This window comes from Babylonia areolata, chromosome 7 (genome assembly GCF_041734735.1).
Source record: "Babylonia areolata isolate BAREFJ2019XMU chromosome 7, ASM4173473v1, whole genome shotgun sequence".
NCBI classification, from domain to species: domain Eukaryota; kingdom Metazoa; phylum Mollusca; class Gastropoda; order Neogastropoda; family Buccinidae; genus Babylonia; species Babylonia areolata.
The window spans coordinates 6575713-6585994 of record NC_134882.1 but is presented as its reverse complement, the minus strand read 5'-3'; the positions used below and the strand labels follow the sequence as shown (position 1 = coordinate 6585994).

At 44.0% G+C, this 10282-nt stretch overlaps 1 protein-coding gene across 1 annotated transcript in view; it reads left to right on the top strand.

The window, feature by feature from the left end:
- The window catches only part of LOC143284306 (protocadherin-16-like), a 129062-nt gene that overhangs the window by 6461 nt on the left and 112319 nt on the right, over positions 1 to 10282 (top strand). The window contains exons 5-9 of the mRNA XM_076591008.1: positions 2341 to 2409; positions 5054 to 5192; positions 7866 to 7993; positions 8844 to 9018; positions 9977 to 10282. The exon at positions 9977 to 10282 is cut by the window's right edge and continues 1386 nt beyond it. Of these exons, the coding sequence (XP_076447123.1) occupies positions 2341 to 2409; positions 5054 to 5192; positions 7866 to 7993; positions 8844 to 9018; positions 9977 to 10282 (817 nt within the window). The remainder of the gene's footprint in view (positions 1 to 2340; positions 2410 to 5053; positions 5193 to 7865; positions 7994 to 8843; positions 9019 to 9976) is intronic.

The following is a 10282-nucleotide window of genomic DNA, read 5'->3' as shown; positions in this document are numbered from 1 at the left end:
CCCCCCCCGGCGTGGACCGGGGAAGACACGGGACAGGGGGGTTTTTCCCCTGACCGCATTAGTCACCTTCACTACATGAAAACCCCGGTTTTATCAGGGAAATTTCGAGTGTCTGAACTAGGACGTGATAATCAACAGGGGGTTTACAGCAAACCCGAAACTAATCACTTTCCCCCCACCTTTTGAGTTTGAGAAGTTCTGCCCAGAAAAAAAGTCTTTGGAATTTCCACGACTTTATCGTACTGACTTCCTAAAAAAAGGGGATTAACGCTACATTAGGCTTTGAAATTTGACGCCACAGCGAGCGACCGTGGGGTAATGGAGACGTTAGGGCTGACAAAAAAAGGCAAAAGTCACACAAGCATTTGCCTGCCGGTCTTGCTGAAAAAAACTGGAAATGACACGACCGAAACGCGTTGGCGTGGGCGGGGTGTGTGGTGTGATAACAAAACCCCCCCCTTTCCCCACCCCCCCCCCCCCCCCCCCCCCCCCCCACCCCCCCAAATCCCTCCACGCGGGTGTCTAACCCCAAAAGTTGCCCCCATGAGTAACGAAAAGTTTTCCCGTCGCTACAAAAAACTTTCGTCTTCCCACTAAACCTTTATCATTAACTCTCACCGTTTTTGTTTTTTAAAGGGGCTGGGGTTTTTATCTCATTTACGGGTCATGTCCAAGTGACCGACCCTTGCTATCGAATTTTCTGTTGTTGTGGGGAATCAGGGGAATCCTTTCTGTGGGCGTTGCTGCGCGAGCCACTTGAAATTTGCTCCTCTCTCTCTCTCCTCTCTCTTCTGTCAGAATCCGACATTTGGGGCTTGGCCCTTAAAACCAGAGATCGTGGGAAAAGGGGACTTAACCCAGGCTCAGTAGGAAGGGGCCCCTCTCTGTTTTAAACCCTAAAACATCGGTAAAAACCCCGTTGGGGCTGAGAGATAAACGGACAAGGAAGGAAGCAGCTTTTGCGAAAGCGCAGAAAAGGGGATTTTTTTTTGAGAAACTTTTTGGGGGGGTAAAAAAAAAAAAAAAAAAAAAATAAAAAAAAGGAGGGAATTATGATCCCTAGGGTCAGTAAGTTGTTGACCGCCTGTTTTTGGCTGCAGGATTTGGGTGGTTAAAACCAGTGTGGCTTGATTTCGTTCCCCGGGAGTTGTTTTCTGGGTGAGTTCTTTGGATGTGAGCCGTATTCTTAAAACAAAACAGAAAAAAACTTTTGGGGATGTGGACTAGTTTCGGTAAGAAAAAAAAAGACAATTAAAGAAAAGACGGAAGAAGAAAAAGAAGAAAACAAAATGAACAATAACAAACCATAATTATTTCGGGGGATGCGTGTACAAAAAGGGAATTCCGTTCCCTAATCAATGAGGGTTTTGACGTGTAATCATGGAAAAAGGGTTTGACAACAATCCGTTTCGTTTCACTGCAAGGAGTTGGATACTTGCGATTTCTGTGGATGTGCATTGACTGCCAAAAAGGGTTGTCCCCCTTGCTAAAAGTAAGTTTTGTCAATGGCAGTAAAATAGTTCATCCTTTCCCTTCTATTTTCTCACTCCCCCCCTCCTCTTCTTTCTTCTCTCTTTTCCTCTCTTTTTTTTTTTCTCTCTTCTGTCTCTCTTCTCTTTATCTCTGTCATCACTATCCCTTTTACCCTCTCTCCCCTCTCTCTATTCTCTCTTCTTTTTTCTCCCCCCTCTGTTTTCACTCTCGCTTCCTTCCCCTCCCCCCTCCTCCTCTCCCCCTCCTCCATCCTCTTCCTTTCTTTTTTTTCCCTGCCTCCCCTCTCCCCCTCCAATTTTTGTTGTTTTATTTTCTTTTTATTTTTTTTTATTATTATTTTATTATTATTATTTTAGCTTTTGCTTGCATTTACGCCAAATCTCTAAAATAACCCCTAGGTTTTTTACAAATAAAACACATATGTAATATCAAAAAAAAAAAAGAAAAAAAGATAACAAACATCATAAAAACCTATTCATCCCCCCCCCCTCCTCCCCCTCCCCCCCCCCACCCCAACCCAAAAATCACAAACACACGCCCCACGACACACACACCACACACCACAACACACACACCACACACACACAACACACACACACAAGTATAACACAAAATGTAAAATAAACACAATCAAAAAAACCCCCAAAAAAACTGAAACTGTCAAAACCCACTCACCACTTTTCCCCTCTTACTCCACCCCCCCCACCCCCACCCCCGCCCCTCTCTCTCTTCTTCTCCTATCTTCTTCTCTGTCTCTGTCTCTTTTTTTCCTTATTTCGTTGACCCAAAGACGAAGAGTCAACGAATGTTATCCCCAAAGGGCTTGACGCATTCGTCGTGTGCAAGAACCCGAAGATTTACGCGCACGGGCACGGAGACGGGGAATAAGGAAATGGCGGGCCGGCTGAGTCGGGCGTAGGGGGAAAATAAATAATTGGGTTTATGGTAAGGATAATAGCTTACTGTGTTTCTTTTGGAAAGGGGAAAAAAAAAAAAAAAAAACAAAAAAAAAAAACCAAAAAAAAAAAAAAAGGGGGGGGGGGGGGGGGGGGGGGAACGAAGGCTCAAGTTCTTTATTCTATTTTTTCTTTTCTGTTCTTTTTTTTTTTGTTCTCATCTCTTCTATTCTCATCGATCTTTTGTTATTTATCCCTTTCCCATTCCATTCAAAATCCCCTTTTTCTTTCTGTTCTATTCTTTCTGTTCTGTTCTATTACGTTTGTTCTTTTCCATTTCATTATATTCTTTTGTTTTATCCCGTTTCTATTGTATTCTGTTCTGTTGTTTTGTATTGTATTCTTTTGGGCCTCTTTTTCCCATTTTATTCTGTTCTGTTGTAAAAACCTGGTATATAGAATTACAATAAAAATGAAACCAAAGAGTTTTTCCCTGCCCCATGCGGACCCAAGCGTTTCCCAAAAGGGTTTCCCATAACTATAATAATAAATGCGCGTTCACACCCACCGAGACTGAAAAGCTCAAGAGGGTTTCGTCGTCGTCGTGGGGTCGGAAAACCAAAATAGTATTTAAAAAGATAATATATTACGTTTTTGAAAATATAGTGCGTTCTACAAACATTTTTACTCCATAGGATGGAGGGAAAGACAGACAGACAAAGACAGGGACAGAGACTGAAAGAAGAGAGACAGACGAGATAGGGCTGAGAGGAAGAAAAAAAAAGAAGAGAAAAAAAAAAAAAAAAAAAAAAATGAGTGAGAAAAGGGAAAGGGGGAGAGAGGAGGGAGAAGAGAGAGAAGGTCACGACAGACCCCCTACCCCCTCCCAACAACTGAGTCAATACCCATTACCCGGGAAAAAAAAAAAAAAAATTTTTTCCGAAGGACCCCAAAACAAACACCATGCCAAAAAAGACCTGGCCCCTGATCACGGTAGAAAATTGGGCAGTTAAGTATACCCATCGTTAACCTCCCCCTCCTCCTCCCTCCTCCCCTCCTCCTCTTCTTCTTCTTCTTCTTCTTTTTCTTTCTTCTTTTTCTTTTCTCTTTTTTTCCTTCTTCTTCTTCTTTTTGGGCTGCAACCCCCCGTTCACCTTTGCACCAGTGGGTTTTTTGGTATGCCCCTTTTTTTTACCCTGCATGTAGGCAGCCATACCCCCTTTTGGGGGGTAAATACTTTAAACGTTTTTATTCCCAAGGCGCCTCCATGAAGTAAGGGTAGTCCGCGATTAAGGGGCCATAACACTCAACCCACCACCGTTTTTTCCCCCATCCCATGCCTGCCCGGGGGGTTTTTTGGCTGTGTCCTGAAAAGGCAAAGCTGATAAGAAGGGAAAAATTTAACCGGGAACAAGAGCGCGCTCCCGTATGCCCGGGTTTGTTTGCTGTAAACTTTGGGCCCCTCAGGCATCAAGACCCCAAAAACACACACTTAGAACACACACACACACACACACAACAAAACACACCACCACACACACACACACCACACACCACAAAAAAAAAAAAAAAAAAAAGAGAGAGAGAGAAACGTTTTGTGTGTGGGTTTTTTTAAGGGAAAGGGGGGTGATTAACAGGGGCACAAACAGAGAAGAACAGAGGAGACAGAGAAAAGGGGAATAGGACAAAAACAAGACTGCTTATGTTTCCTTCTTTCTTTTGCGGGGCTTTTTGACCCTGGGGAAGGGAGAGACAGAAGAAAACGCTGCCTTTCAACTTTCCTAACCCCCCCCCCCCCCCCCCCTCCCCCCACCCCCCAACCCCCTCCTCCCCCCCCTCCCACCCACCTCTTTACTCTTTCCCTCAAGATCTGATTTTTTCCCTTCAGCTGCTGCTGTTGCTGATGCATCAGAAAAAGATGGAGATCGTCACCCCCACCCAAACTTAGTTGAGCAAAGTCTTAAAAGTTTGCCCGGGGAAAAAGCCGGGAAAGGGAAACGAACAAAACCCGCTTCCCTCCTTAAAACAAGAACCCTGCGTTTAGTGCGTTTTTGAGATTTTTTTTTTTTTTGGCTTTTGATTGAAATCGTGGGATTGGTTTTTGAGGGGTTTTTATCTTTTTTCTTTTCTTAAAAAAAAAAAAAAAAAAAAAAAAAAATTTCACAGAGGCATTTTTTTGTTGTTTGGGAGTTTGGTTTTGTTTTTTTTCAAGAAAAATTTGCGAATAGTACATGTGGGGGATGATCTTTTCAAGTGAAACAAATATCAAAAAAAAACTCATAAAAAAATGAAAAACCTTACAAAACGGTAAATTTTCCCCCCCCCCCCACCCACCCCAGTCAGTTGTTCCGATTCCGTGTCAACCACGATTTGTTTAAATTTCCCCTTCACACACACACAAAACAAAAAACCACAAAAACTATGCCATGATGAGACGAGAAAGAAGTCGACGAAAAATGGCGCCGACGACGCCCCGGACGGGGGGATGTGACATATGATGACTAAGAAGAAAAAGTCCAAACAACCCCCTCGCAACCTTCGTGACGTTGCTCCACTTCTAAAACACAATTGCCCTTTTGTGTTGGTTTTGGGTTGGCTGAGGGGCCAAGGGGACAGGGCCGGACGACAACTTCTTCCGGGTGACGACAACATCACGGGGGCAGGATGAGGGATTTCGTGGGCAACACGGCCCTGGACCGGCCTCTTCAATCCGACAGCACCGGACTTCCCGGGCCCTCAATTCGAGCTGTTCGGCAGAGGAAAGACAAGGCCCGCTACTTCCCCCTCGACAACGAGCCCGGGGTGGGCGGACAAGGAGGGGATCACGGGAGGGGGTGTCGGGAACAAGGTATGCCCAGACCCGGGGACTGGCCGTCATCGGAAGACCTCCCGGAGGGCGGCTAAAAATTCTAAATCGTCCGTGGGGTTTTTGTTGGGGCTTTTTTTATTTTTTTATTTTTTTTGTTTTTTTTTTTTGTTTTGTTTCTTTTTTCCCAAGGGAAATGTCATAAGTTCAGACGATCCATAATTTTACGCTGCTTCCCCTCGCTTAGAGATGCTTAGGCAGCATAATCCAAACGCTTGAAACGAAACGGAACGAATTTTTTTCACGAGGGGAGTAGAGTTGAGGGGGGGGTTGTGTGTGGGGGTGTGGTTATTTTTTAAGCTGTGTAAACCATTGGATTCTTATTTAATTTCTGATTTTTATTTCGTGTGTGCGCCAAAAGGTGCTGGCAACACCCGGGGGGCTCGGTTTCGATTAATTAGCGTTCATCCGTGTGACTAGATGATCAGTTTGTTTTTGGCTCAAACGTGGGAAAAAGAAAAGGGCGAGAAGACCGGGGCCAGATTGACGAAGAAATAATGTTTATGAACTATTGGCAGATAAGCGTCTTAACCTGATAAGAACCAGGATCTTCCAACACGTATTGGCAGAAGGGGCCCAACTTTATAGAACCAGTATTTTTTAAATTATTTAAATAAGGTCTTACCATAAGAAACGGTTTGCCCCAAAACGTTTGGCAAAACCTTTTTTGAAAACAAAAAATGGGGACCCACAAAAAAAAGGGCCCCGATAGCGCCACCGGAAGAAACCAAAACCTGCTACCTTTCTTAAATAAGGTTTAACCATACAAATTTGATCTAGGGGGACACTTTGGCAAAATCAACCCTAAAAATGGGATTTAACGCCCCTGTATTGTAAAAAAAAAAAAAGGCGAAACAGATAGAATAGAGTCCCTACAAAACTGTTTTTGGGAGAAAGCGCTTACCTGATAGAACCAAATGATCTTTTACCACCTGTTTGGCAGATAAGCGCTTAACCCTGATGAAACCTGTAAACCTTTTACCAAACCCGTTTGCAGAAAAAGCGTTTTAAACCTGAAAAACCTGTAGATCCCAGGGCAGTTTTGGGAAAAGGGGTCTTAAACCCTTGAACCTATGATTTCACCCCAATTTTTTGGAAAATGGGGGGCCTTAACATGATAGAACCTGGAGATCTCAAAACATGTATTGAATAACGTCTTAAATTTAAGAACCGGTAGATCCTCACACCGGGTTTTTCAGAAAAGGGGGCCCCCAACCGATAACCTAGCGTCCTCAGGGACACTGTATTGGCAATAAAGGGCTTACCCTGAAGAAAAAGGTAGACCTCAACGACACGTATTGGAAATACGGGTCTGAAACAGATAGAAAAGGTAGATCCCCACAAACACTGTTTTTGGCAATAACTTTCACCGTGATAGAACAAGTGATCTTCACCGACACTGAGGCAAAAAGCGTCTTAAACCATGAAGAACCGTGATCCTACGACACTGTATTGGCGATAAACTTTAAAATGATAACCCAGCGATCCCACGACAGTATTGTAATAAACTCTTAACCCTGACAAAAACCGTAGATCTTTAGACACTTTTTGGGAGTAGCGTCTAAAAATGAAGAACCTAGAGATCCCCAGGACAATGTATTGGAAATAAGGTCTTAACCATGACAGAACCTGGTAGATCCTCAAAGACACTGTATTGGCAAAATACGCGTCTGAAACATGTGAACCTAGTCGATCCTCAGACACTGTTTTGGCGAAAAGGGGTCTTAAAAATGATAGACCCGGGATCTTCACCGACATGTTTGGCAAAAACTCTTAACCATGAAAACCGGGAATCCTCACAAAATTTTGGAGATAACGTCTTTTCCTGATAGAACCCATGATCTTCACGAACGATTGGAGATAAGCGTCTTAACCATTTTATAGAACCTTTGTAATCCTACCCACAAGTATTGGCAGATAAACGTTTAACCATGAAGAACCCCTTTAGATCTTCACGAACGTTTTTCAATAAAACTCTGAAAAGATGAACCCCAAGTCCTCACACAATTTTTGGCAAATAAGGGGCTTTTTTTTAACCAATGAAAAAATGGTAAACCCCAGGGAACTGTATTGGGGAGATAAGCCTTAACCATGATAGAAAAAAGTAGTCTTCAGACACGCTGCCAAAAAAGGTCTTTACCAACGAATTGTGATCCCCACAAACATGTATTGGAGATAAGGGATTAAAAATGGTAAACCAGTCGTCGTCACCGACACTATATTGGGAGTAAAGTCTTAAAACCCTAATAGAATAGCGACTTCAGGGGGCTGTATTGGCAAAAAAGGGCTTAACCATGACAGAACCTTTTTGGTTTCCCCACGCACGCTTATTGGGAGATAACCTTTAAACCCTGTAGAACCTTGTCCCACGGAAAATGATTTGCAGATAAACCTTTAACCTGATAGAACATAGTCGTCCCCACGAACTCTGTTCTGGGACGGTAAGGCTCAACCCTGGCAAAAACCCTCAACCACGAAGAACAGGGGACGCTCACGGACCCAGTATTTACTGACAACAAGGGTTTTTAAAACCTTTTTATCACCTCCTTCACCTTCCCGGGGTGATTCCGGGGGACAAAAACACAATGCCCGACCTTTCCCCCCCAAAGAGGGGAAGGGAACGTGCCCGGGGAAATGCCCGGGCCCTTTCGTTACCGCCGCGGGCGAGGACCCGACAGATGGCCAACTCCGCCCTCACCACGACTTCCCAAAGGGCAGGACACGAGGAAGTGTTCGAGTGGGGGGGAAAAAGAACAGTGGCACTGGGTTTACGGGGAAATGGCTTTCAAGGGTTTGGGGGTTTTGTGTTTTTTGTTTGTTTGGAACCTGCATCTCTCTTCCTTTTCTTCCGTCCCCTTTCTCTCTCTTTGTGTTTTATATATATATATATATATATATATATATATATTATATATTTTATATATATTTAATTAGGGTGTGTGTGTGTGTGTGGTGTTTTGGGTGGTTTGTGGTGTGTGTGCGCGCGCGCGCAAATTTCCTCTTTCTCCTTCCCTTTTTCCCCTCTTCTCATCATCTCACTCATCAATCATCAAAAGCACAGCATAACATTTTTCTTCTTTTTTCTTTTCTTCTTCTTTTTTTCTTCTTCTTCCTTCTTCTTAAAATCACCACCCTATCATGACCTAATGATCAACAGCAGTGCGCAGCATTTTCGTCATTAAAATTTTTCTTTTTTTTTCCTTCTTCTTTTTTCTTCTTCTTCTCTTCTTCTTTCTTTTTTCTTCTTCTTCTTTCTTCTTTTCTTCTTTTTCTTTTTTTCTCATACACGTTACAACGATATGATGATGATGATTTTTGTTGTTGTTTTTTGTAGTAAATAAAACAGAATAGAAATACTTTATTTCCCAAATGTACCGGGGGCACAAAAAAATTGGGGGAGACAGATCAGAGATACGAACATAACCGAAAAACTTTCTTTTAGTAGTAGTAGTTGAGTAGTAGGGAAAAGTAATTAATATCATCATCCTCAATCATCATTATAAATCATTAATTATCATCAATCACAAGGGACGGAGATGGGGACAGGGAAAAATTCGACCCTACTTTGTCACCTCGTGGCCTCACAGGGGGTCTCCTCGTCGTAGGCTCTGTGCTCATCAAACGCCAATCACGGACCGCAACGACAACGCCCCAGCCTTCACCCCCTTTTCCAAACTCCGTCAACGAAAAGAGAAGCCCCGGGCCGAGACCCCTCCCGGCCCTACGGCCTTGACAGGGGCATCGACAGCAACGGGCAGGGGCGTTGTTCTTCAATTTTTTGTTGTGTTGTGTTGTGTTGTGTTGTTTTGTGTGTGTGTGTGTGTGTGTGTGTTGTGGTGTGTGTGGGAAAGGGAAAAGAACAGAATAGAAGAAAAAAAAAGATATTGTTGCATGAAAAATTAAAGGTTTATAAGCACAAGGCAATGGTAAATGAATGAATGAATGAATAATAAAAACACACAAATTTGTCAATCAGTTAATGCAGTAAATTGTGTGTGTGTGTGTGTGGGGTGTGTGGGTGTGTTTTGTGTGTTTTTGGTGTTTTGGGGTGTGTGTGGGGGGGGGGTTTTTTTTTTTTTTTGGGGCTTTTTTTTTGGGATTCCTTTTTTTCCCAAGAGGAGGGGGGGGTGTGGTTTTTTTTTGTGTGTGTTGTGTGTGTGTGTGTGGGGTGTGTGTGTGGTCTGTTGTCTGGGCTGTTTTTGTCTTTTTTTTGTGTCTGGTCTGTGTATGAAACAAGTCAGTTTACTACGAGGGAAAGGGGGGGGGTCAAAAAATGTGTGTGTGTGTGGGGGAATTTCCATATTTATGCGCCACACTACATTTGCAATCGGGGGGTTTGGGGTGGGTGGGGTGTGGGGTGGGGTGTGATGGGGGGGGGGATGGGGGGTTTTGGCATGACCTTTCCCCCAGATGCCATTTAAGATTTGGGGGATGGATTGATGTCAATTTGTTAAAATTCGGTTGATGTTTTACGCTTAAAAATAATATAATAAACAGAGGGACGACACTTACACATTCGTGCGCCCTTATTTCAATGCGCGAACACGGGACCTCGGTTTATCATCGCATCCGAATGACCAGACGCTATGTTTGATTTTTGTGGTCAAACTTGGGAGAAAAGGGTGAGAAGCGGAATTCGAACCAAGACTTTTTTTTTTAACGGATACTGTATTGGCCACATAAGCGCGTCGAAACCACTTTACCACCTTCCTCCTTGCAGGTGCTGTACCAGCTGGGGCCCAGGGTGGGCCAGGACATCAAAGACCACTTCAGGATCACGGCCGACGGCAGGTTGTACCTCACGCAGCCGGTGGACTACGAGACGGTGAATAAGTTCGTGTTCGTGATAGAAGCCTTGGACCGCGGGAAACCTCAGCAGTCCTCCTCCGCTTACATCGTCGTCAATATCATCGACGTCAACGACAACGCCCCTGAGATCATCCTGACCCTGTCCCCGTCGGGCACGGACATCGTGGAGCACCAGGCCACCAACAAGTTCCTGGGCCACATCAGCGTCTCCGACAAG